We start from the raw sequence: 27,950 nt of genomic DNA, 5'->3' as shown, positions 1-27,950 counted from the left end.
TTGGTCCTGTCCTGGCCATTGCAGACATTTGGGGAGTGAAATAGCACATAGAAGATTGATAGATCAATCTTTCTCTGTCTCTTTCTCTCTGTATCTCTGCCATCCAAATAAATAAATAAACCCTGTGTGTGTGTGTACATATATATCCTAGAAGAGATTTATGGGAGTCACAAATAAACATTTATAGATCATGATAATGAGATCTCAAGAAAACAGGCTGCATCTGAAGAGTCAGTTGAGAAACTGAGGCAAAATGCTTATGTGGTTCCATTATACAATAACCTTGTAATAGTGAGGACTGACTAGACTCAGCTGTAATAACAACCAACCTGCAATCTCAGGGTTAAAACAAGGATTTCTAACTTGATCTACTTCTCCACATTATCCTTGTGCTAGCAGCTGCTGGGAGCTGATCCACCTGGACTCTTGCCAGTTGCCAGGACAGCAGCAAAGAGAGGAAAGGCTGTTAACTATCGTACACGAGCTCCTAACACTTCAAGGCAGGACAGATCACCTCACCTCTGCCTCTGATCATGATCAAAGCAAGTCATTTGACCAAGTTTATCTTCAAGGAAATGAAGTAAAACACCATCATCATCACCATCACATGTTTGTGAAAAGAATGGAAGGTACACGGCACTCACCTTCCTTCTGTTTCCTCCACTGGAACTCCAGCACCACATCATCATGCCCCACAAAGGTGTGGACCGGTGTGTTTAGGTCAAACACATTCCACAGGAGAAGGCTGTTTTCCCTCCGCAACTGGGGAACCATCACAGTCACCAGCCCGTTGTTAAAAGGCTATGGCCAGAAAGGGAAAAGGAAGGGGATTCTTTCAAAGAAAACCATCAGAGTCTTCAGTTTCCAAAAGTGAAATTCTTCCCAATAAAAATAAATTAGATGATGGCAGGCCTCAGCTCATCTAGAGAAAATTTCCCTAAATTCCATAAGCTGACCATTATATCCACTCTTCTTTTTGTCCATGGAAGGAATAGCTGCAGGTGAAAAACAAGGCTGAGCCAATGCCTGTGCAAGAACTTCTAAAATTTCAAAAGAAGTGAATGGCTCTGGCTGCTGCTTCACATCCCAGCTACCTCTCGCCATGATCTCACTCATGCTATCAACTGTTTTTCCAAAACAAGCATGCTAGACTGACTGGGAAAAAGCCTAACGCAGCAAACCTGGTCTGCCCAATGTAAATGTGCTAGATTCACATCATCCACATGACGTGCCACCTTCCCATAGTCCCAACACCACAAATATCCTTCCACAAGGTCTGACACCTCAGCAATGCCACAGTTTACTTACTGACACTGCATCTGCCAGTCACTGAAGGGCCCATCTGGGTGACAACCGGACTAAATTGTAAAAGGGAAAAGGGTTCAAGCACTTAAGAGCACACTCACCTTCCACTGCTCTCTTGGTAACACTCAGGACTTCTCAGTTCATTTTTTAAAGCAAATATATTAATCTAGGCAGGTATTCTGACTCACAAGAACAGGGTCTGATTTCTTAGCAAGTGATCCCAAATGCAAAAACAATTTAATACCCCAATTCTCTTCTTTGCTCTATAATGCCTCAGGGCAACAGCCTAACACATAAAGGAAGTTTTATGCATCCCTGTGCTGGCTTTCAAGATGACATTAAGGAAATAAGTTATCTCTGATAAGCAGCCAGAGGAAAACTGTTGGAAGGTTGATAACAGTCTACCCCCTATATCCGCAGCATTTTATAGTTTATAAAGCACATTTATGTGCAATATTTCAACAGGATGGGTGATTGTGAAAGTACTAAATGCCACTGAATTGTACACTTTAAAACGGTGAATTGTATTACAATAAAAAAGGAAAGCATCATTCACAATCTACACAGGAGGAATTTTGTGCTCAGAATCAATTGTATGTTCTCTAAAGCCACACAAGCAGGAGCATGAAATAAGAGCTGGGCCCCAAACACAGGTCTCCTATACCTGAAGTAAGAATGTCTCCCATGGCCATTCACCGTCTGCCAGCCTCTCGACCCTCCCTGCTAGCCGACCCTGCTGTCCTGCCCTTGGAGTCCATCTCTGCACTGCCAGGTTTCTCAACGAGTTTTAGTGAGTGATCCTAATGCAGATGCCTACCCAGCATTCCAAAGATAGATTTTTGAACAGCTAACAGCATTAATATCATTTTTACCGCAATTACCTCACTCCAAAACCAAGCGAGAAAAAGAGGACGACCACGTTCCCTGGCCCTTTGCATGTTCCAGAAGAACACTGAATGAGTTTCCTGGCCAGGAAGGGCTGCCTTACTCACCGTGTATCTGGCCTTCCAGACAGGCACCTGGCAAGGGAGAATATTGAGGTATTTCCGAGGCTGGCGGTAATCCCAGAACTAGAATGGAAAAGCAAGATAATTTGTGAAATAAATGCCATTTTAAAAAATTCAACTAGTGAAATAAGCATAGTCTTTGAATTCATTGCTTTTTGTCCTGTGAGGATAAATTTCAATTGTGTTTTTAGTTGGGTCCCTATAACCATGAGACTGAGACAGACACAACAAAGAATCCTCCCTTTTCCATTTACAAAATTCCAGGGCAATTTCTGGACCTCACGAGGACCCTCAGTGATGGCTAGTCACTGTCAACCAGAGTATTGATTAAGTGACCTTGGCTGACAGGTAAAAGCAACATGTTTTGATCCTGTGTCCATTTTATACCTTTTGAGCAATTTAGTAACAACAGCTAAAATGACCTGACTGCTTCGGGCACATCCATGAATCAGACATGCATTTAAAGCATTAGGTTGGTTGGTTATTTTTTTTTAACCCATTTAATCTTTACAACTACACAATGGGTGTTACTAATCCCTTTTTCCAATGTAGAACTGGATGATTTCTGGTTCCTGCACTTGGAACACAAGTAGAATAGGATGTAGGGACAAAAGGTCAAGGCAACATGGACAAAAAGAAAAGCCACTTCTTGCATGTAAAAGTAACTGACAACCTCAGGAGATTTACAATCCTGGAGACAGAGTTCACTTTTAAGCTTTATTGTATTATTATAGTTCTGCTAATCATACCAGAAAGATTTTGTAAATGCCTATGTCGATACAACAAAGCGTTACATTAATGGCACAGATTTACAAAATCCCTAAACCAAATTCTGTGGTCATATCCAAGTCCTTAAGGACACAGATTCAACAAGCAAGAGGAATTACAGTACAAAGATGATTGCCCTGCCATAGTCAGAGAGGAAAAACAAGCAACTCTGAGAAAAGTCAAAAACAACAGGGTCACTGAAACACAAATACCTCGAGCATTTCCTGTAAGTTAGAGGTCCTAATGAAACTATGCTGTTCCTGACTTTGGCAGTGCTGATGTCTGAGATGTTACAACTTCAGCAGATTTGATCATCACATGAGAAAACACGTTCTCCTACCACAGACTCACTGTAATCCTGATAATCGCAACAATTCTGTGTACACCCTTGTCCTTTACTTACATGTCAGTGTATATGTCTGACTCTCTTGCAGCTTCTTTATCTATCTAAATGCTTTAGCCTCTGCCTCCCTTTCACAGATTCTGAGAGGCATATCAGAAGGGTGCTATACCACCACTTGCTGGTGAACAGTACCAGGCTTACTTGCACAGCTCCCCAAGAAGCACATGTACCCAGGACATACCAGACTATACTAACTTGTCACAATTTTACTCTAGAAGACCTAGCCAACATCCCCAATGCCACTTAAATAGCTCTTCCAACTCCCAGAGTGGGCACCACTCACCTTGACGGAGTTGTCTTGACTGGAAGTAGCAAGAATGTGCTCACTGTCCGGGTGCCAGTCAAGGCCATGGATTTTCGAGAGGTGGGCTGCTAGATACTCCACTGCTGTGCTGGGTTTCTACAACAGACCAGTCAGTCTATCAACCCCAAAAGAATTCATTGAGGGTACACTACTCTCAAAAGTCAGCTGTCTTGAGTGAGGATACACAAATACTGCCAAACACTGCGTTGACCTTTAGAAACTCTATCCTGTTCTGTTCTGTTCTCTCTCTCATTCTCTCTCTCTCTCGCGCTCTTGTTCTCTCCTTATTGGAAAGGCAGATATAGAGAGGAGGAGAGTCAGAGAAAAAGAGTTCCATCCAATGATTCACTCCCCAAGCAGCCACAAGAGCCAGAGCTGAGCCAATCCAAAACAAGAAGCCAGGAGCCTCTTCCCAAGATGTAGAGTCCCAAGGCTTTGGACCATCCTCGACTGCTTTCCTAGCTCACAAGCAGGGAGCTGGATGGGAAGCAGGGCCACTGAGATTAGAACCGGTGCCCCTATAGAATCCCAGCGCATGTAAGGTGAGGACTTTAGTCCCTTTAGTCCTGTTCTGTTCTCTTTAAGCCAAAGATAACAGCAAAAGACATTGCCAGCTCTCCTTCACATGCTATGTCCATGGGCCTGTGAGCCACCCAGCTTCCCATTCTAGTCTGAGGTGTAACTAGTTTGTGTTCTTCCCCTTTGGTTTAACAGTCAATCTGATGAGTCCTGTTCCTCTTCCTCACAGCCATTCAAGAAGAGGGGCTGTGACATCCAAAAAGACCCAACCTCAACTGCAAGGGTTAAACCACAATCTCCAAGTGACAGTATAAATAGTGTAAATGAACAGATCTCAGAAAAGAAAACCACAGGATAAATGGCAAATATAAGACAAACTGTGGAAACCTTAGAGATACTTGATTAAGCAAGAAGATATCTGTAAGTAACACTCAATGCTATTGATGCTACATTTGTTACTACTGGCATGTATATAAAATACAACCTTTTCAAGGAAAACATTTGGTAGCATTTATCAAAGCTCATTCCCTTCTTAAAGAGAATAATTCAAATTCACAAAGAAATTTTAGATACAATACTTTCATCATGGTGCTATCTATTCATTAGAAAATCAACCAAAATAAGCAGTAAGTGGTAAACAATCAAAAAAATTATATACAGCACACACTATGGTCATGTGATACAGTATGATACAGTCACTAAGATCATACTTAGAGCTGACAATATGGGAGGAACACATTTGTTGTTCAGTGTTAAGTATTTAGAATCTTGTGTATGATATGATAAATCATGCTTTCTTTAAGAAAATGGAAGGGAAAAAAAACCATCAAAATGGAAGCACTTGTTGCTGGCTTTTATCTTTTCTATTTCCTTAAAAAAAAGTCCCAATACTTTTTTTTTTTTTAAGATTTATTTTTATTATTTTTTCATTGGAAAGGTGGATATACAGAGAGGAGAGACAGAGAGGAAGATCTTCCGTCCAATGATTCACTCCCCAAGTGAGCGCAACGGGCCGATACTATGCCGATCCGAAGCCAGGAGCCTCTTCTGGGTCTCCCACGTGGGTGCAGGTTCCCAAAGCTTTGGGCCGTCCTCAACTGCTTTCCCAGGCCACAGGCAGGGAGCCGGAAGGGAAGCGGGGCTGCCGGGATTAGAACTGGCGCCCATATGGGATCCCGGGCGTGCAAGGTGAGGACCCTCAACCATTTGCGCCACTGCGCCGGGCCCAGTCCCAATACTTTTATAATGAGCATTAGGTCTGTGGGGTTCAAAGTGCCAACTCCAGAAACTGTTTCCCTCAGTTCACATCCTACAGCAAAGGGTACTTCATTTTACTCATCTGTAGATCAGGGGTGATCACAGATCTGACTTTCAAGGCTAGTTACAAAGAGAAATTAATCAAAATGCAAAGCTCTTTGAACAAAGCCTATCGGAGCAAATGCTTAGTAAAGCTTAGTCTTACTGGTTATACGTGAGCTTGCAGGGCCCGCTGACGCTGCCCTTCTGCAAGCCCATGATGCTTTCTGTTCTCAGTGTGGCTGACATCAGAGTCTCTGAGAAGTGAATATATCACTAAGTTTTACAACCCACCTGACCACAAAGACCAATTATCAACATCAAAAACAGAAACATTTAAAACCCTTTCAGCAAATTAAAAAAGCAGAAAGCAGTGTTACTGTGGACCAATCAGGAAACTAGAAAGGAAAAACTTAGCAAGACATATCACAGCTAAATAGTAAATTGTTTGTGGTGCCCAAGACCAAATAAACACTATAACCAAACTTATTTTACTTAACCACTTACACGTTGTAAGTGCTAATATAATGACAATATGAAAAAAAAATCCATCACCAACTTCAGAAATAAAGAAAAAGAAGAAGTGGCTATTACCAGACTACACTAAAGACACAAACCACAAAATCACCTCCCATCCTTTAGCTCTTTAGGTAGCTTACTGTACCAGCACATTGCTTCCCCAGCAGGCCTGGAACCTGCTCCTGCTGACAGGATCTGCCATACCCAACTTCTTCTTCATTTCCCACTTCTCTTCCAGACATAAGACAAGGATCCTTGCTACAAGGATAGGGAGCAGTGAAACCAGAAACCATGCTGAGACTGGATGGTCAGCACTGGGTAGTGACATTCCCAAACAAAACCTTCCCATGAGGGCAGAAGGTCTCTGGCCCCAGGTTTCAGAGTGAGGCAGTGTTACATTCCACATCTTACAGAAGTTGACCACTCTATTATTTTTTTGTTTTGTTTTGAAATAAGGCAGATTTTACAGAGAGAAGACGACAGAGAGAAAGATCTTACACCTGTGGGAAGCTTAGAGAGAATGTGGAGTTCAAACTGTGGCACAATGAAAGTCTACTGAAGTTTGGCATATGAGCACCAATGAAAATCATGACATGGGAAAAGGGCCTTCCCTGTGTATTATTGCCAGACACTTGGGTAATAAAACACAGAGCAGGGCCTGGTGCAATGGCTCAATTGGCTAATCTCCCCTGTTCATGTGCCAGGATCCCATATGGGCACAGGTTCATGTTCTGGTTGTTCCACTTCCCATCCAGCTCCCTGTCAGTAGCATGGGAAAGCAGTCGAGCGTGACCCAAAAAACCGTGAGACTTTCCACTCACGTGGGAGACCCAGAGAAAGTTACTGGCTCCTGGCTTTGGATCAGCTCAACTTCGGCCATTGCGGCCATTTAGGGAGTGAACCAGTGGACAGAAGACCTCCCTCTGTCCTTCCTTCTCTCTGTAAACCTACCTTTCCAATAAAAATAAATCTCAAAAAAATTTTTTTAAAGAAGATACAGTTAGCTTGCCTGATGTAATGACAAGGAAGCACCAAAACTGGGCTCCAGTTAAATTCCAGCTAAGCTTGTGCTTTGAAAGCAAGTAGACTACATCACGAATCTGCATGTCACTCTTGCACAGGAGACATGTTAACCTCCAATCTTTCCCAATTTTACTATTTGTGCTGTCACAGCAAGCAGCCAAGTTCACTTTTGTTGTGCTAATTTCAGCAGCAATATACCAAGTCTGCTTATCTTCACCACTGATCATTATGCCTCACTTTCTCTACCTTCGGTTAATATTGATTCAACTGGGACATAAAAGTCACCTCGTACAAGCTGCACAGGTTTTCCCAGACTCTCAAGCCAAGTCCTGGAACTCACAAGGAAACAAAGGCAAATCAGGAGGTAGGAGGAAGGAATCACTCACCCGCTTGTCCCATATCCGTACATCACCATCATGGCTGGTGGCCAGGCAGTTAGCGTTTTTTTTATTCCATTTGACCTGAGAGGCACCAGCTGGGCAAAAAAAAAAAAAAAAAAAAAAGGGTGGGGGTGCGGGAAGAAAGCTGTTGTAGCTGCTGCTCCCCATGCTCCTAAACACATCTGGACACAGAGTGAGGCTCATCCAGGGGAGCTGGACAGTGAATTCTGGCTGAACGAGCAGAGCTCTTCCAGGTTCTATGCCCACATCAGCACCCTATGACACATACAAATGTACTAGCATATGGGAACGGAACCACCACAGTCACCTAAGTAAGGGCACGATCTCAGAGAGGAGAATTCTGCGGGTTACTCTGAGTAGGATCAGCAGGAGCAAACAGTTTCTTCTTTTTTTAATTATTTATTTATCTGAAAGAGTCACAGGGAACAAGAGACAGAGAAGGATGGAGATCCTCCCTCCATCGTTTACTTTCCAGATGGCTGTGACAAACAGGGGTGGGCCAGGCTGACGGGAGAAGCCAGGAGCTTCCTCCAACTCTCCTATATGAGGTAGCTGGGCTGCTCTACCCAGGCCAGTAGCAAGGAAGCTGGACTGCAAGTAGAGCAGTCAGAAGAGAAACTGGCATCCAAATGAGATGCCAGTGTCACAGGTGGTAGCTTTACCCACTGTGCTATGTCAGCTCCCTGGAGCAGGTAGCTTCTTATCAGGCAGTGGTTACACAGAGAACTCTTGAATGCGACTGTTTCATTAGATGACCCTTCCTTACAAGCAATGACACCACAGGAACTTCAGCAGTCACAGTGGTTCCATTCCACCTCCTGTTTCTGAAGAAACAGTCATAGGAAAATCCTACCTCAAGCAGAAGCTCAGTTTAATAAGCTCCATGTAGACCCATGGCAGTGTATGGAGGCTCTCTGTCTCTCCTCTCTGTAAATCTGTCTTTCCAATAAAAACGAATACATCTTTATTTTTTTTTTTAAACATTACCTGATAGGCAAAGAGACAGAAACACAGAGTTCTCATCTGCCGTTTTGGTCCCCAAATGCCTACAAAGCTGAGACTGGGTCAAAGCCAACGCCCTGGGCTGACAACCCACTCCATGCCTCCCATGCGGACAGCAGAGATCCGACTCCCTAAGCGGGCACTGCTGTATCCCAGGGCCTGCGACATCAGAAGCTGCAGTCAGAAGCTGTGCATGAGTGTCACAGCCTAGGACCCTGAGAAGGGAAATGGGTGTCTTCACTAATAAGTCAAACATTTTGGCTCTGAAATATGATTTACTGTAACAACTCTAAGAGCTGATGACAAATACAAAGCAGCTCATTATCTGCTCTTTTCCTGTTTGACATTTTCCACGACAAATTGTTTATTAATCAGAGCAATGTGACTCCTGTCCTCCGAGTCTAAATTTCTGATCCACATTCAACAGCTTGTACTCTGGCTTCTGAGAGCAGCTCGAGGCAAGGCCCTGGCAAGGCAGGGTTTACCATGATGGAGCACAGGGCAAGGGTGGTCAGAGTGTGAGAGGGAAAGGAAGAGAAGTGGATATGATGAAGACAAGGTGAGGTGGGAGTATGCTCACCTACAGCAGACAGTGCAACAGTAGGCTTCCTTGTGTCCCTGAAACACAAAAATCACAAGATAAATGCCCAAGACATACGTCACCATCCACTAGCACTTTTCACCATTTGTACACATCTCTTAGCTTTTCTTTCAGTGGGAACTTTTAGTTAGATCTGCCTTGATGACTTTAGGAAATAGCATACAAACTGTCACCCAGGTAGATGAACCTTCTCAGTCACCTCAACTGAGGCGAGTCTGGGTTTCAAATCACCTGGCTATACTAACACAGAAAATGCTTTACATGATTCAGCACAGTCTGAGTAATCCCGCCCGGGGCCACAGCAGAAGAAGTGACAAGAATCCCTTCTTAATATTGTTTCTCCGAGTGACAACAGGTGACAGTCACTCCGAGTGACAACAGGTGCTCCACTTCTGATCCAGCTTCCTAGATGGCCCAAGTACTTGGGTCCCTGAACATGTACGGTAAACCTGGAAAGCTTCTGGTTCCTGACTTCAGCCTAGCCTGCCCTAGCCCAGGCCATTGTGACTATCCAGGGAGTTAATTGGCAAATGTGAGCATACTTATCACTTTTTTTAAAAAAGATTTATTATTTATTTTTATTGGAAAGGCAGATATACAGAGAGGAGAGAGAGAGAGAAAGAGAAATATCTTCCGTCTGCTGGTTTACTCCCCAAATAGCTGCAATGGCCAGAACTGAGTCAATCCAAAAACCAGGAGCCAGGAGCCTCTTCCAGGTCTCCCACATGGGTGCAGGGTTCCAAGGCTTCCGTGCAGGACACCACAGAGCCACAGGAACTTGGTTAGGGGAATGGGTGGCCAGGCCGGCAACTCCACAGACGACACTCTTAGAACAGCCACCCCCAACCACCTGCCATCTGTTGTTACTGTAATACGCCAGGCCCTGGGCAAGGTGCTCCCTTACTCTTTATTCCATGAAATGTAACTCTGTGAGGTGACTTAGTCCCCTCACATATGTGGGAAACTGGAGCCAATAGAGAGCTTAGCAGAAGTGTCTCAGCACCGCCTGTTGCAACAGAATACCCCCAACTGTCACTTGCCACTCAGTCAACTTCCCAGTGTCAGCTCCTGTGTCTCTTTACAAAAGGGCCTCTCCCTGCCTGCTTTGCAAACCTGTGACACCAGCCTCAAGTGCCATGGAATTAAGGTCCCTCACTGCACCCTTTGCCAGTGACTGACAGGGTGGGACCCCTGCTTCCCTGGTCCTCTGAGGAGGAAGTTCTACTCTAGCTCCTACTGATTCCTGGGATACTGAGTTACACCTGCTCACTGTGTCACTCAGTGGATAATGCTCCTTCCTTCTCTCTTCATCACCCTACCCATAATTCTTTCACCTTCTAAATAACGTATCTGCATCAAATCCTTGTCTTAGGGCCTGCATCTAGGGGAACCATACCAACACACATGCTCTCCAAAATAAATGTCCCCGATGGTCCTGTAAGCAAGTGGTTATACCTCTTTGTTGTTCTTACTTGATATCCCAGATGTAGATGTATGTGTCCACAGAGCTGGTAACCAGAAGATCTGGCTCAAACACCGCCCAGTCTAAGTCACTGGAACACATGAATGAAGAGAACAAAGACAAAAAAAATAAAGAAAAAAATCTCAGAATCTGATCCCAAAGTATGAGCAATCTGGTCTCTAGTATCTTCAGAGACCAGTGCTAACAGGCTTCCTAACACGGTTCAGATTGCAACCCACAGTTCTACTTTAGCTACTCTACACAGTTACCTGAGCTAGAACGAACCTTTCCAGTCCTTCTCACTAGGGTCAACAGCTATACTATCACCTGCTCCACACAAATAAATGGGGCATTTCAGTTAAATCAGTCTCGCTCTTTCAACTAATCCCTTTCTCCCTCAACCACCCTCAGGCCAAAGCAGGGGAGGAATAAAACACTTGCATCAGTTTCTAAGTTCTTTTCTAAGTCAGATTCAACCACAAGCATCTCAGTAAAGCCATCACTTTAGGTGGAGGCCAACTGCGATGCCTACTCTCAGCTTTCAACGATGGCTGGCAGGCCTGGGGGTCTCCCAGCCCACACCCTCATTCCCAGACAGGCAGTTCTTTCACAGGATATTTCCCACAGGCCCATCAATTTCCTACCACTTCCACGTCATCCTACCCCATGCACCCCCTCCCACCTTGGAATTCCCTGCTGCTATTCCCTCAAAAGAAGTTTCTCCTATCCAGAAAAGTGATTCAGGGCAGGCAAGATGTGTCCAGGCACACCTGAGGCCAACTGGAAGACCACGTGGGAGGCAACTGTGCATGGGGTGATGGTCTGAGAGCACCACCTACTACTCCTGAGGTCTCCACATACCCCTGGACACTGAGGAGCCTCAACTGGGAGAGTCTGTCACACAGCTTCCTCACCCTCTTGTGACAAAATGTCTGTTCTCATCCTCTACTCCAGACGGGGCTGTATCTCACTGTCTCTGGGACTGGGGTCAACACCTCATAAGTGATGCTTCCTAAATAACTGCTACTCTACCCCGTGTTCTCTGCAATCACCTCAGTAGACACTAGGATGTACCGGCCGCCCAGGGCCAGCTGTGATATAGATGGCATCCTCATTTCTCTTCCCAAGGAACTGTGAAAAAAAAAAAGGCCAAGTGCCTATGGAGGGTTGGTGCCTACCTGATGACACGAGTATGGCCTTGTAGAGTTGTGCCTACTTCCCCATTACCATCTTTCCACTTATACAGGTCAACTCGTTGATTACTCTGGAAAGAAACGAGGGAAAAAAGCCAACAAGTGGTATAACAATGCACATCAGAAAATATGCTCTCACCCCAATTTACCAACTATGACAAAGAAGCCAACTAGGAGTCAATTTGCAAAGCAGTTCCTATAAGCTGAAGTTTTGTTTGTTTTTGTTTTTGTTTTTTCTTAAGGTCATCAGAAATACATATGATTAACATTAGCTTAACCTCAGCTCAGTAGGTAGGGCTGTGAATTTCAACATGGAAAAGTAGTACTAGTAAAAGCAAACCTCCTTGCAAAGCCACAGCTGAACTGAAGCTACAGATTCGCTGCTCAGCACACACTTTATGGGCTATGAAGACAATTTAAATATCAGTCAAATGCTCCTCTCCCATCAGAGGGTCACAAACTTATGTCTCCAGTTTCAGTGACACCAGATGTTTTAGCTCACCCTTCTCACTATCAAATGCCCCGAGGCTACCTCCCACATTTTCAAACCACACAAAAGAAACCACCAAAACAATGCCCCAGGAAGGCAAAAATACATAAAACTCTGAAACTTATCTTAAAGAGTTCATCAGAAAGACATGGAAAAAATGGACCAGGATAAGCCACAAAGGAGGAAAAAAAAAACTTTCATCAAATAAAGTTTCACTTAAACTATGAAACAGCTTCCTAAATGCCATGAGTATATAAAATACATTGAGAATAAATAAAAAATACTAATAGCAGGCAGGCGATAAGATGAGCAGTTAAGACATGCTGTCCCATATCAAAATACCTAGCTTTGATGCCCAGTCATGGCTCCCGGAATGACTGTGGTAGTTACACAACATTGTGAATGCAGTCCAGGGCACTGAATTGCTCATTTTAAATTTATTTCATTTAAAATTATTTATTTATTTACTTATTTTTAATTTACTTATATTTGAGAAGCAGAAAAAGCACAGAAAGACAGTTGACAGAGTTTCCATTCATTGGCTTAGTCTCTGAATGCCTCCAAGATCCTGGTAGAAGCTCAGAGCTGGGCACTTGGGCCCACGTTCCCACATGGCTGGTAGGAATCCAACCACTTGAGCCATCACCTACCATCTCCAAGGATGTGTGCATTAGCAGGAAAAAGAAACTGGATATGGAGCCAAGATCTGAATCCAGGCATACCAACATGGGATGTGGCATCTCAATTGGCAGCTTCACCATAGGCCAACAGCCATTTCTAATTTGTTCATTATAGAATGATTATAATAGCCCTCCCATTTCCATGATTTCAGTTTCCATGGTTTCAATTACCCAGTCAGAACTGCCCAAAAATAATGAATAGGAAAGCTTGGGAAAAAAAGTGAGTCAGAAGTTTTGCGCTGTGCACCACCTTGAGCAGTATCATGGTATGACTGTGCTCAATCATGTATTGATGCCACATTAGCACTTGATTAATAATGGTCCCAAAGAGCAGGAGCAGATATGCCAAATGAAGCCATGAAGTGTTTCTTTAAGCAAAAGGCAGAAAGAATAGAAAAGTATTTTAAGAGAAAGGTCATATTCACACAACTTTTACTACTGTATTCTGTTTAATAATCACTCTATCTCATTGTTGATTTTTTGTTGTTAATCTCTTATACTGCCTAATTAACAAATTAAATTTTAATATGGGTGTGTATATATAGTAAAAAAAAGCAGTGTATATTGGGTTTAGCAGTATCCACAGCCTCAGCCATCCACTGCAAGCCCTGAAGTTAGCCCCACGGATAAGGGAGATTACTAAAATTGTTAACAAACCAGAAAAGCTCTCTTCCTTACCTTTCCTGAACAAGTACAGATGAGTTAGCCTAATCCAGAGATCCCCAGTCAGGGGTGATTTTTGCTTCCTAAGGGACATTTGGTAATGCCTAGATATTTTTGGTTGTCACTTGAAAAGGGAGAGACACTATTGAGATCAAGCAGGCAGGCACTGGGGCAGCTGCTAACCATCCTACAACTTACGGAATAGTGCCCAGCACCAATGTGCAGAAAGCCTGGACCAGCTCGTCAGGACTGAGGGTGAGAGATGAACTAAAGGGTCCAGAGGTATAAGCAGCCAGAAAGGGCATCCTTGTGATGCCTAGGAAAAGCCGTAGACCAACTCTTTCCTTTCAGAAAAACCCAAAGACCAGTCCTGCCTCAGACATTCATGCTTAACAACACACTCAGTGGGAAATGAATGAAGAGAGCGACTTTCTATTCCTTCTCAGGAGACAGTGTGCCTCGGCCCCTTTGCTCAGGTGCTTTCCTGTCAAAGCCTCACTCCTGAAAGGCACTGCGGGAAGCCCCATCCCTCGTCCCCCATCCCTCACTAGTAAGAACCTTCTAAGCATTCTCCTTGTGGCCAGGACAAAAAAAGCAAAAGGCTTAGATGTCTAACCACCTAACTAGGAGAAAACAAGGCTAGTAAAAATTTCACACAAAGGTTCTTAGACAGTCTAAGCCACAGTCATGAATTCCAGAATGAAACTTACCAGATCTTGGTGACATGAAATGTGAGGGGTTAATCAAGTTAACAATTCCCCAGCTCAGAAGGACGGGTGCCTCTGAAGGGCAGTTGTAGTTAATCCGTTCCTTTTGAAGGCAAACTCAAGACCAGCTCCCAGTCTCTTAGATCACCTTGCAGAGGCATCTACACTTGGCACTGACCAGCTACACAGTCGCTTTGATAACCAGCAAAAATGAGGGTTATTACCTACTTATCCACTTTCAAAGTCCAGATGAAGTTCCAGGAAATATAAAGCAAGCCTGACATAGACAGGGCTGATAAATATCACCACATACATTCAACCTGTAACTAGCTTGTCTTTTTTTTTTTTTCCCAAAATCATTCAAACCTTGTTTCTGAGCAATGAGGAATACAATCTCTTCACTTCATGGGCTGCAGACCTGCCAGCCCCAGATGGCACATTTAAATACATTCTTATAGACTCTGAGCTCACCGAAGCTGCAAAATAGTGAGCAAAGCTGTCATGAGGATTCCACTGCACAGCTCCGATGTCCCACTTGCTCTGGCGAGAGATCTTCCGGTGACCTTCAAAAGGAGCATCCAGATTGACGATGTATAGGAATCTGCGGCTGGGAGAACCCCAACACTGTGTTAACACCACACATAAATGACAGCGTTAATATGGAGACAGAAAAAGCACATTTGGAACTACCATCATTTTGTAAGCTGTGCTCCAGAAAAACCTTAGCTACACAAGATGCCTATCCACTGTGAAAGGCATCCAAGTGACAATAATAACTCAAGCTCGCAACGAGGCAAGGGGGTACGGTGTCTCTGTGAGCCATCACAACCACATCACCCACATGACAGAGTCCGGCTTCTGCACTGGGGTTCAGCTTCAGCCTGCCCCCCAGTCCTTCCTAATCCCCCCAGAAAGAATGATCTGTCTCTGCATCACTATCACCACGTAGCTGACATCTTAATGGCAGTGCTTATCTCTACATCAGCTCTACTACTGTCAAAGCTCCTGTCCTGGTCCTGCCGAGTGCCTAGAGTGCAGACCAGGTCTGAACCATTTCATTTACCCCATAGCACAAGGCACAGTGCTCTGCGTGCAGGAAATGAGTGTTAAACAGCACTGATTACAGGGATACCCCATGTTCAATTCCAATGAAAGAATCTGTGGAGTGTGACTCAAAATCCCTGTGGCGATCTGCCAGAGTCTGTGGCAGAGTCTATCTAAGCTGTTAGATCTCAAGGAGCATAGGTAGGCTCAAAAAAAAATCATTAAGTCCAGTTCAGAAGTTCCAGGAAATGTCATGCAAAACTAGAGGTGTAGGGAAAACTGTAAGGAGGGATGGTTAAGAAAGAAACAGGAAGAAAAGCTTGGGGAATACATGATTTCACAGACTTGGTAGGTCAGCATAGAACAAAGGTCTAGAAGTTCTGATCTTCTCCAAAGGGATCATTTGGCCCTGTGGTGGGCAGGTTGGTGTTGTAGCACTAGAAAGAAAAACAGTGCAACACTAAAAGCTAAGCATATGAGGTGTAGATCCCTAGGAGTTCAGAGGTATTAGAGCAAATGTAGGACAGCATAAAATGGCACTCGGAGACAAATTTATCTGATTGATCGTATATGTTTATCTTTATCCCCTCCTGAAGCCTCGAGACAAAAACTGACAAACATATGACTGTGTATGAAGAACTATACTTTAGTAATGATATAGAGGAACTAAGTTGGGGGGGTGGAAATTGGGGTGGGAATAAGGGAAATATCAGGGGCTTATAGAACTGTATCATAAAATGATAATAATAATAAAATATATAAAATGTAAAATAAATAAGTTACAGAATCAAAAAAAAAGATTGAAACACAATTTCAAAATAAAATAATGAAGCTAACGGGAAAGAAAATGCTTTCATTGATTTTTAAACAGGTTCATCAACAATCAAGTTAATGAAAATAAGAAAGTAGCTGAATTTGAGAAGCAGGGGTAGCAATCCAGGGTGATATGAAAGGGAAGGAAACCCTGACTGTGAAATTTTATTATAATGGTACAATGTTGGGGAAGTTAGCAAAGGCAGAGGATGCCCCTTGACTGCAAGACTTTCTTTTAAAAGGGAAGTCTCTCTCTCTCTCTTTTTTTTTAAAGATTTATTATTATTATTTTTTTATTGGAAAAGCAAATTTACAGAGAAGGAAATACACAGAGAAAGATCTTCCGTCCACTGGTTTATACCCCAAGTGGCCGCAATGGTCGGAGCTGAGCCAATACGAAGCCAGGAGTCAGGAGCTTCTTCCAGGTCTCTCATAAAGGTGCAGGATCCCAAGGCTCTGGGCCATCCTCCACTGCTTTCCCAGTTCATAAGCAGGGAGCTGGATGGGAAGTGGAACAACTAGGACACAAACCAGCATTCATAAGGGATCCCAGCAGATGCAAGGAAGGATTTAGCCAGTGAGCTATTGCACCGGGTCCAACTGCCAGACTCTTAAAAACACTGAAAGATTTCAGAACTGGCATTGTAGAGCAGAGGATTAAGCTACTACCTATGACACCAGCATCTCATGGCAGCACTGGTTCAAGTCCCACTTCTCTGCTTCTGATCCAGATCCCTATTAACGTGCCTGGGAAAGTGGGAGATTACACTTTAACTTCTTGGGTCCCTGTTCATCTACAATGGGAGACCCAGATAGAGTTCCAGGCTCCTGATCATGTCCTGGTCCAGCCCCAGATATTATTTTGGGAAGTGAAACAATAGATGCAAGATTCTCTCTCAATCTCATTCTCTCTCTCTTTTCTCTCTTTCTCTCTCTCATACTGCTATTCAAGTAAAACAAATAAATCTTAAATATATATATGTATATATACATATATATGCATATGTACACAACACTACAGTAATTATGAAATTCAATTTCTTCCTGAGAATTTTTAATTCCTTTGTGAAAGAATGAGGTCTAGCCAGGCCAGCCAACTAAATGTCTATGGGCTCATAATGAGCAGCACTTCCCTACCAGAAACCAGATCTCTTCAATTCTGCAAACTGCCTTTTGACTACACCAGACTGTATGTATCCTTAACGAGTCTCTGTAGTAAACAGAAAATTGTCATTTCAAGACCACACCTCTAGTGAGATTTCTAGGGAATGTTACTGCTTACCTGTTGGGAAAAAGGCAAAATAAATTGTAAACAATCTCATGTGTACCCCTGAGATCAACAGGATATCACAACTAAATTCAATAATCCAATTCCTAAAATATAAGCACATTTTCTAAGTTCCCAGAGACCTCTCAATTTACAATGTTTCCTAGCAATCAAGGTAGACAAACTTGGAAAGCTCACTTACCCAGAAAGCACGGCATGCTGCCCAAGACAGTCCACAGACATTGCTGTCGCCTATAAGAGAGACACCAAGTCAGTCCTGCTGTAAACCCAGCTCAGAGGGAGAGCCAAGATCTTCTGGCTCGGGCTCTTCTCATCTTGCAGGCAGTTCCCAGTAGCACGTATCATCAGCGCTCCACAGTGGATTCTGCTGCTCCTTCTAGTTTCCACCCAGATCTCACACTCACTTTTGACAGCAGCACTGCACCAGGACCACACAAAGCTGAGTGTTCTGAATGAGCCCTGGGCTCTAGCAGTCACTTCAACCGTGTAGCATTTGGTTCCACTCAAACACTATCCCCATTAAAACCCCAATGCTACTTGTTATTGAGATGCCAGTTAGCATTCAATCTGACATTTCTAGCACATATTGCGGGTTTCATTTCCCAGGACTACTAATTCCTAAGGGAATACCATTCTTTCTCAATGAACATCAATGACTGAGCAGATGAGAAAAATGTGATTTTCACATCAATGGAGTATTATTTGGCATTGAAAAGTGAAGGAAACTCTAACACATATTAGTACTGGAATGAACCTTAAAAGCATTAAGCTGAGGGGCCCGGGGCAGTGGCGCAAGTGGTTAAGGTCCTCGCTTTGCACGCCCGGGATCCCATATGGACGCCGGTGCTATCTCGGCAGCCCCACTTTCCTTCCTGTGGCCCGGGAAAGCAGTCGAGGATGGCCCAAAGCTTTGGGACCCTGCACCTGCGTGGGAGACCCGGAAGAGGCTCCTGGCTTCGGATCAGCATAGCATCGGCCGTTGCGCTCACTTGGGGAGTGAATCATCGGACGGAAGATCTTCCTCTCTGTCTCTCCTCTCTGTATATCCACCTTTCCAGATATACAGAGAGGAGGAGAGTCAGAGAAGAAGTGGAGCTGCCGAGATTAGAACCAGTGACCATATGGGATTCTGGCACCTTCAAGGCGAGGACCTTAGCCACTAGGCCACGCCGCTGGACCCCCACACAGGCACTATTAAGAGTCCCTGCTGTTCCACCTCCAGTGCAGCTCCCTAATAGTCTGGGAAAAGCAGCAGCAGATGGCCCAAGCATTTGGGCCCCTGACGCCCATGTGGTTCTTGACTCCTAGCTTCAACCTGGACCAGCTCTAGCCATTGAGGTCATCCAGGGAGTGAACCAGCAAACAGAAGATCTCTCTCTCTCTCTGTCACTTCCTCTCTCCTTGTAATTCTGATGTTCAAATAAACAAACAAATAAATCTTTATTTATTTATATGTGTGTATATATACATAAACTACACATACTATATAAACTATACATACTATATAGTATATATTTAAACTATACATACTATATAAACTATATATATACACACACACACTAAATAAAGTAAATGAACCATGTCAGAAACAAAAGAACAAATATTGCATTATTCCATCTGAAAATAGGCAAATTCATAGAAAAAGATAGTAAAATAGCGACTTCCAGCACAGAGAGTGGAACAGAAAAATGCAGAGCTATTATTTAATAGGTGCAGTGTTTCAGTGTTCAGGATGATGAAGAGTTAAAAGGAGGGAGGCGTAGGAGACCTAATCTAATCCACTGTACAAATAAGTAAATAAACAAACACAACTCTAAATAAATCCAGCTCCAGCAGTCAGAAACTGGAAGGGTTAAGGGATCCAAATGGAAGATCCTTCAGTCCCAGCTGTGGAGGAGGGGCTGCACAGTAAGGGCTCAAAGTGCCTTCTGGAAGCCAAGCAACCCCTAAGCGATAGCCAGAAACAAAACAGCAATGTTAGTCCTCTAATCCCTAGGAACTGGATTTTGTCAACAACCTGGAAATGGATTTGTCCTAAGTGAGACCTCCAGATGAGGCCCGTTGTCTTGCTTGTAGCCTGTGAGATGTTGAACAAAGAAGCCAGTCAGGCCATGCCTGGACTGCTGACAAACAGAACTTGGAGCTGACAGAAGAATGGTATTTAGAGCTGCTAAATTTGTGTGTTAAATAGTAAGAGAACGCTAATAAAGCATGATCTGGCAATAGTCCAAAAACTCACATCCTCTGATCCTGTAATCCCACTTAAAGAATCTATCCAAAACCCATCAAATGCTTCATGCATCTGATGCTAATGGAGGATGATAACTCATCACATCAGAGGAAGTTATTTTTTAAAAGGACACTACTTAACTGATTCCCCCATCCCTTCCCTAGCAAGAAGCTACTGCTGCATTTGTAGGAACACATTGGGGAGGGTTAGGGAGCTAAGAGGGCATGGGGCGAGGGAAGCACTTTAAGCAGGGGAACTGAAAACAACCCAACCCCCAAAATAGGCTGTGCTTTGTGGAGCTCAGCCATTCACTACCAAAGGCTACACCGCCACCCATGCACCACGTGAAGAACGGCTGAGAGGTGTAAAGTAGATATTAGGAGTCAAGAAACATGAGACCATGACTCTGGGATGATCTTACTACAGGACAAAGCAACTTCTGCAATGACAGAGGTAGAATTTTCCACCTACTTGCTGCAGGAAACAGTAGGGGATGGTCCAGGTGCTTGGGCCCCTGTCACCCACATAAGAGATCTTGACAGAGTTCTAGGCTACTGGCTTCAGCCTGGCCTAGCCCCAACTCTTGTGGTTGTGGGAATCTGGGGAGCAAACCAACTGATGCAAGACTGATCACTCTCTCTTTTGCCTTTTCAGGTCAACGAAAAACAAAAGCAGATAAATAAAACATTTTTAAAAATAAAGCAATTCTGGCTTCCAGTTAGTGTATGTGATGGCTCACGTAGTTAGGTCCTTGTCACCCATGTGAGAGGCCTAGATTGAGTCTCTGGCTCCTAGCTTCAGCATGGACCAGTTCCATTGGTGAGCAAACCAGAGAATAGAATTTGTTCATTTCTCATGCTCTCTTTCTGTCTCTAAACAAACAGACTGCTGCTATACACAAAAGTTTAAAAAGAAAATAGGTAGGGGTCAATACAATAGTACAGCAAGCTAATTCTCGCCTGTGGTGTCAGCATTCCAAATAGGCACCAGTTCATGCCCTGGCTGATCTACTTCTGATCCAGCTCCCTACTTATGGCCTGAGAAAGCAGCACAGGATGACTCAAATTCTTACAATACTGCACCCACGTAGGAGACAAGCAAGACGTTCTTAGCTCCTGGCTGCAGATTGCCTCAGCTCTGGCTGTTGTGGCCATTTGAGGAGCAAACTAGGAGATGGATGATAATTAACTCTCTCTCTCTCTGTGAAAAACTGCCTTTCAAAAAAAATTTAAAGTAAAAAACAGGTGAATGGTCAGTATATGAATTATACTCCAAAAAGCTCATGCTTTTTTTTTATTCAATAGCAGACATGATAAAAAGAGACATGATACCAAATTTAAAGATGGAATGTATTATAAACTCATTTTCAATTTTCTGGTAAATTTTGATATAGCACAAATCTTACTTTTTCTAAAAAATATATATATTTATTTATTTTTATTAGAAAGTCAGATTTATAGAAAGGAAGACATACAAAAAGATCTTCCATCCAGTGTTTCTTCCCCAAATGGTCACAATGGCCGGAGCTGAGCCAATCTAAAACCAGGAGCCAGGAGCTCCTCTAGTTTCCTACTTGAGTACAGGGTCCCAGGGCTTTGGGCTGTCTTCTACTGCTTTCCCAGAACACAAGCAGGGAGCTGGATGGGAAGCAGATCAGCCAGGACATAAATCATCACCCATATGGGGATGCGGACACTTGGAGTTAGAGGATTAGCTGGTTGAGCTCTAGTGCCTCGGTCCACAGATCTTACTTTTAAAAGTTGACCTCTCTATAAAGAACTCATATTTTAGCTTTATGGGACTATCTACCCTGATTCAATGTTAAGCAAAGCCTTTCTATAGAGCTCTGCTATCTGTGAAACAAAATCTAGGATGTGTCTACTTGAAGGTATTAGGAAAAAACCAAGCCCTTCTTTCACTCCCAGCTAAATAAAAATTTAAAAAAAAAGCAGTTTGTCTGTTCATCCTTCCAAAGGAGACAAAATGGTAACATCCTATTAACGCAAATTAGAGATGGGTCAGTTCCCCTAATATCGGTTTGCCACAGGCCTGAGTAAAGACTATAATGTATGCATTATCAGGTTTCATAGACTAAAAGCACAAGCTGAAACCCACTGACATAAAAAGGATCAGACCATTTCAAATGACAAGATCTAATCTCTATTTAAATTCAAGACACAGTGAGCCAGAGCTATTTCTGAGCCACCCTTGTCTAACGCTTACTGCATTATCTCTCAGGCTCTCCATCATGTGCTCACAAGAAGGGTGTCACTTGGGAAGCCTCCCTTCAAAACAGGAACACTCACTTCCTAGCACCTAAAAGGGGACACACTAGGTATCAGGAGGGAAATCCTCCAGAGCTTTCTGAGGTTCATGTTTCTCCTCTTTAAAATAAGGCAGCTAATGGGACACCCTCCCAGCTCTATGATCTACTTGTTCCAGCCTAATTTGTTGCTTGTGTAGCCAGTTTTCTAACATCATCACTCTCAGCCAGTAAGTACTCTGAGTAGCTGGGCACCGTGCTAAGCGTGCTATGTGGACATTCTCATTTGACCCACAAGGCAGCTCAGGAAAGAAGTGTGCAGAAGAGAGCTGTCAGAGCAACCCTGCTGCTAGACTCACAAAGCTCTGCTGTTAGGGGGCTCTTAGCCAGAGTCTAAGAACTCCTGAACTCCTGGTAAGACTCCCCTCACCCACCGGACTTACACTGTATGTACAGGTGGTATACATTGATCACGGCCTTTCCTTCTGGGAATCTGGAGTTTTGAGTGTGTCCACACGACCATCCCCAAATAAACCCTGGACACTCAGTCCCCAGGGAGTTTTCCTGGCACTTTTCACAGGTGTAGTTACAACTCAGTGGTGGAGGAATTAAGCACGCCCCATATGACTCCTCAGTGAGAGGATCTTGCAAGCTTGGACCTGGTTTTCTCCCAACTTTGCCATGTCTGCCTTTTCCCTGGGATTTTGCTTCATGCTCTTTCACTGTCGCAGCAGCAAGTACAACTGTGAAGCCTCCCAGTGGAACCCCAACATAGGTAGATACTATAACCCTTATTCTATGGATGAAGAAACTGGAGTTTGGAAACAACTTATTTGAGATACTATAGCAGGTGGCATTCTCTGTTTCTGAACACAGGCACTGTGGCTCCAAACCCTTGTCCTCCTTGCTGCATTATGCTGTTCCCCCACTCATCAACTGTAAACTTTTCTGAAAACAAAATTCCCATTTTAATATCAATTCCACAAAAAATAAGCCTACTGTATCCCTCCAACTCTAGAGTTTCAACATAAGCTTTAAATAAAATTATAGAAGCAGACACCAGAGCTGGATTGTAATACAACAATGCACAAACTATTAACTATTTCCCCCTTTACTCTGAGCTCAAAAATGTGCTGATGGTCAGCACTGTGGCATAACAGGGTAATCCCCTGCCTCCATATCTTTCTGCAAAAATCATCTTATGCTGAGACTCTAAGCCATCAGGATGGCAGAGGGCACACTTTCTACTGAGATATCTCATTTTCAATTTCGAGGTATCAGGAGAAAAAAATAATACACTATCACAGAGTATCTTTACCTAGGATATGGAAATTTTTCTTAGAGTACAATCTACCCTGAAGCTGACATGGAAATGAAGTTGGTGGAAAATAAACACCAGTTTGAAAAAAAAAGATACAATCCATCAAGTTGACTTCATTAGCATTAGATTTCTGCTCTCTCTCTAATTCTGCCTTTCAGGCAAATAAGCCTTTTTGAGAAAAGAAAAAAAAAAAAAAGAGGTTGCTCTAGCCCTGATCAAAGGAAGCTAGCCCAGTTGATTAGTCAGTTGTTGATTCCTCTGACAAACCCTCCTTATCCTGGGGTTGTAGCTGTTTCTCTTTTAACGTCCTGGCACTGTAAGATGCTCTATTTGTAGAATGTGTATTTCCTACTTCAGTCCTCAGATCAGCCACTTCTCCAAGGAGTTCTGGTTCCTTTTACTGAAGGTTGCTTGCTATTAGAGATCAAGATCTGGCATAGCAGCACTCACTGCCTTTGCAGGGTGGCTGCTTTCACACCCTCTTGGTGGAAAGAAAAAAGACTCAGCCAGCACTTCCAAGAATTACCAAAGTTATCAAAACGAGGAAAGTCTAAGAAAGTATGACAACTAAGAGGAGCCTAAAGAGATACGACAACTCAATGTAAAGTGGAATCCAGGATAAGACCTCAGATCTGAAAAAGGAAATGAGGTAAAAATTAAGAAAATTCAGGAAAGATTGGATTTTGACTAGTAATGATGGATCAGCATTGGTGCATTATTAGTGGGAAAGACCACAGAAATGTAAAATGCAGGTCAGACAACAGGAAAATGGTAGCTTCCAAGGAAACTCTCAGTACTACCTTCCCAGTTTTTCTGTAAATCTAAAACTATCCTAAAATAAGCATTTGCTTTACTAAAGATTTATTTATTTGAACAACAGTGCTAGTGGGCCTAGCGCAGTAGCCTAGTGGTGAAAGTCCTCGCTTTGCATGCGCCAGGATCCTGTTCATATCCAGGCTGCTCTACTTCCCATCCAGCTCCCTGCTTGTGGCCTGGGAAAGCAGTCGAGGACGGCCCAAAACCGTGGGACCCAGCACCCGTGTAGGAGACCCAGAGGAGGTTCCTGGCTCCTGGCTTTGATCAGCTCAGCTCTGGCCATTTAAGTCACTTGAGGAGTGAATGAAAGATCTTCCTCTCTGTCTCTCCTCCTCTCTGTATAGCTGATTTTCCAATTTAAAAAAAAATCTTAAAAAAAAAAAGTTATTTTCATAGATGTGGGAAAAGTTTATTGCTTTGGCCTTTTCAGAAAGGCAATATGAGGAATTTCCACATTTCTTTTCTACATTAATAAAAGGTTCATCAATTAGCTCCTGCCCCTTCCCGATCATGACAAGCATGAACCACAAAGCCATGTTAATTCACACTAATATTCTTCCAACCAAACAGGAAAAGCAGAAAGGAAAAATGGAAACTCCCACAAGGCAATTAAATTATCCAATTTACTTTGTTCTCTCCCTATGACTACTGCTGTTTGGGTTTAATTATTTGCTGCTCCTACTTCACAGCACCCTAATCGAAGTGTCAGCACTTGCTCTGCTACAGGCCTCTGCAATTACATTTCTATTAAAAAGGAGCGAGGCTACCTGGGTTTCTGTGAGAATTAAAGGCTCTGCGGATTAGCAGCTTCCTCAGGAACAGGCGCGGGAGCACAGACACGGGCTCTTGTTCCATCCTTGTCCCCAGTAGACTCAACTAATGAGAAGGGTGACAAGGACATGGTTCCCCTGACCCTCCCCCCCCGCCCCCCGTCCCCCGCCAAGAGTCTAGCACCTTCTGTGGTACATCAGGTCTCAGACGCCACGCTGACAGTGCCAAGTGCTTCAGGAACCCTGCACCCAAACGCCACTGCTCACTCTCCACGGGCAGTGCCCGCGAACTGGTGGGAGACAAAGGCACCCAGCCCCTCAGCAGCAATCACTTGCCTACAGACACGCGCCCTGGCACCACAGACACCTGCTAGCATCTCAATGGCTCCTTGTCAAATAAATAACTGGACATCTGGTACACACAGGTTGTTCCATAAACCTCTGCTGAACAAACAGGTTCATCGAGACACTGACCTAGGTGCTGGGGAAGCGTGAACAGGCTCTACTGCGAAATAAGAAGGCTTCCCACCAATGGTCATGTTTTCGGAAGCCTTGGACAAGTCACTGGATCATACGGACATCGGCTTCTCCCTCTCTGCATGGTTCTTTCATGAGTTAGAAGAAAATGTACAGAAATTCACAATACAGAAAAAGGGCAACATTCTTAATGAGGAGTCACATCTCTGGAAGCCTACCATGTGCCCTTCTCTGTGACTGACACAAACACACACCCCTCCCCATATCCTCACGCCAATCCTGCGAGAAGAGGCGAGGAAGTCTCTCCTACAGGTGAGGAAACTGGCAGGTAGAGAGTCAAGACAGGCCAAGACCTCTGCCAAGATTTCAATCCGGGCAAGACACTCGGGGTCCACTGTCCTACATCATCAGCAACTCCTCAACAACTGAGGCGTCCTAACAGGCGCTTTGCAAGTAGCAGGTTCATGGTATCCTCCTCCCCAAGTCAGGGGTCAAGTACCCGCAGAGGTTGCAGGTGACTTGCCCGAAGTCATTAAGTGCACTCCCCGGCCTTAACACACCCCCCTCGTTCTCCACCCTGAGCATGGGGCACCTCCTGTCATCGCCCCAAGGCGGACCCTGTGCTCTGGACTCCCCTACAACGAACCTCGCAACCCCGGACGTGCCCGCCAACAACCCCCAACCGTCCTCAAGCTCCCCTCGCCGGCCGGAGCCCGACAGCTCCAGGCCAACAGGATGCCCATCTCCTCAGCCCGCGCCGGAGGCTCTCCCGGCGACCCCGAGGATCCACGGGGCGACGTGGGGGGAGGGGGAACCACGGAGGGCGCATGCCCAGACGGCTCGGTTTGGACCCCGGCTCACCTGGGAGTCGCGGAACTCCACCACGACGTTCTCGCTGCTCCATCGTGTCGCCATCCCCTCACACCGCCGACCGGGCCCTTGGACGGTGCCCTCCCACCCCTCAGACCCGCGTCCCCCAGGTTCCGTGAGCCCCGCGCAGCCCACAAGTCAGCCCTGACACGCCCCGTCCTCCCCCCCAAATTGCGCCTGAACACAAACCATTGGCTGTCCCAAGCGACGGCTCCGCCCATCCTCCACAGCTTCTCCAATCGAAGCACGGCATCTACCCCAAACAGGCACGCCTCCTCTCACTTCCGTCATCAGTTTGAGTCCTCCTCGCTCTCCGCGGCTGCGGGCACGGCCCCCCAGCCCTCGCCGTGAGCTCTGCCGGGAGTTGTAGTTTGAGGTAGGACACCGAGTCAGTGACCCAGGAAGAGCTCGCAGGTGGGTGTCTGGGTGACAGCAGGAGCTTGTCCTGTGTCCTCATTAATGTCTGGGGCATTGAGGACAGTCTACCAAAGTAAACCTTAACATTCGTGCAAAATTAAAGGCACCTCTTCTCCTTCAGGCATTGGAAAGTCTGTGCTGGTACCGTAGCACCTTTAGGGTATCCAGGGGTTTCCTGGCTGGGGAGGGGGTCCCGAAAACATTAAGGGAGTTATTTTCATTTTCTCCCCTTGCTTAACAGCTGAGTTTTCTAGAGGCATAAATATTGCAGCTGATTGAACGTAGAAGTAGATGGGGGGAAGAACAGGTGTTTTACCGTAATCCACTAACACTTTTGGATTTTGGAAAATAATGTTAGTGTTTTTTCACTTTAGAATGTATTATTACTGTTCATTCAAATTAACTTTTAAATTAAATAATGAATTTTTCAAATTCTGTTTTGATTTCTGATAGTAATTGTCAACATATACAGCCCACATTAAAAATACTCCCACATTAAAAAATACTTAAGGTTCTCCATAATTTTTAAAGGTTTAAAGGGATCCTGGGATCAAAATGTTTGAGAACCACAATCAGTGATCATCAACTTCTTTTGAGTCTCATTTTCTCAAATCCTGGTTTAAGTGATTTGGTCTCATTTTCTCTGTAAAAGGGGAAAATAGCATCTCATTTGATTTTTGTGAAGTGCTATCCACACCACAGGGCCTGGGTGTATAAAAGGCTGAAACATAAACTGTGGTTGTTATTCATATTGTCACTGTTAGCAAGTGAAAGTCATGGCATGAGTAGAGATAAGAGTGCTCGCCTCAGCAGCACATATACTAAAATTGGAATAGAGATAGGAAGTGGGGGCCCTTTCCTTCCAGAGAGCTGGAGATCATACTGTGGACAGGTTAGGGTGACTACCCACTTGGGCTGGTTTGCCCATGAGTTGACAGGTGTTAGCTGCATCTAAGAAAAAAGATTCCATCTCAGGAAACTGTTTTATATCAGGTGAGCTGCAGTGGTCAGTTACCCTACAACAAATACAAGCATGCTGTCCTAGACCTGCATGTGATGGGTCAGGAGGTAACAGACTGTCAGCTGGCATGAAGAAGGTGACATTTGAAGTTTCAAGTGCAGTATTGCTTCTGATAGGGTACACTACCAAAGCAAGCACTTCAGTATTAAGAGTGTGAACAAAGACCCTGAAGGATACGCTGTTCCCCAGTTAACTCTTCCATGACACTGCGCCCCTTTCCTTCAAAATATGTTTAATATTTATTTGTTTATTTAGCATTCTGCAGCTTTGGGAGTCC

At 44.3% G+C, this 27,950-nt stretch overlaps 1 protein-coding gene across 2 annotated transcripts in view; it reads right to left on the bottom strand.

The window, feature by feature from the left end:
• Positions 1-26,324, bottom strand: part of WDR59 (WD repeat domain 59) — a 64,395-nt gene extending 38,071 nt beyond the window's left edge. For both annotated transcript variants that reach the window (XM_040982368.1, XM_040982369.1), the window contains exons 1-10: positions 26,227-26,324; positions 17,670-17,719; positions 14,815-14,950; positions 11,789-11,874; positions 10,621-10,701; positions 9,128-9,165; positions 7,531-7,619; positions 3,767-3,883; positions 2,298-2,375; positions 645-801 (exon numbers count right to left, since the gene is read on the bottom strand). In XM_040982368.1, the coding sequence (XP_040838302.1) occupies positions 645-801; positions 2,298-2,375; positions 3,767-3,883; positions 7,531-7,619; positions 9,128-9,165; positions 10,621-10,701; positions 11,789-11,874; positions 14,815-14,950; positions 17,670-17,719; positions 26,227-26,280 (886 nt within the window). In that variant the 5' untranslated portion in view covers positions 26,281-26,324. The remainder of the gene's footprint in view (positions 1-644; positions 802-2,297; positions 2,376-3,766; positions 3,884-7,530; positions 7,620-9,127; positions 9,166-10,620; positions 10,702-11,788; positions 11,875-14,814; positions 14,951-17,669; positions 17,720-26,226) is intronic.
• Between the last annotated feature and the right edge of the window lie 1,626 nt (positions 26,325-27,950).

The sequence above is a fragment of the Ochotona curzoniae genome, unplaced genomic scaffold (genome assembly GCF_017591425.1).
Source record: "Ochotona curzoniae isolate NIBS_2020 unplaced genomic scaffold, NIBS_Ocur_1.0 contig_3622, whole genome shotgun sequence".
Lineage (NCBI taxonomy): Eukaryota > Metazoa > Chordata > Mammalia > Lagomorpha > Ochotonidae > Ochotona > Ochotona curzoniae.
The sequence above is the reverse complement of the archived record's forward strand: the minus strand, read 5'-3'. Positions and strand labels throughout refer to the sequence as shown.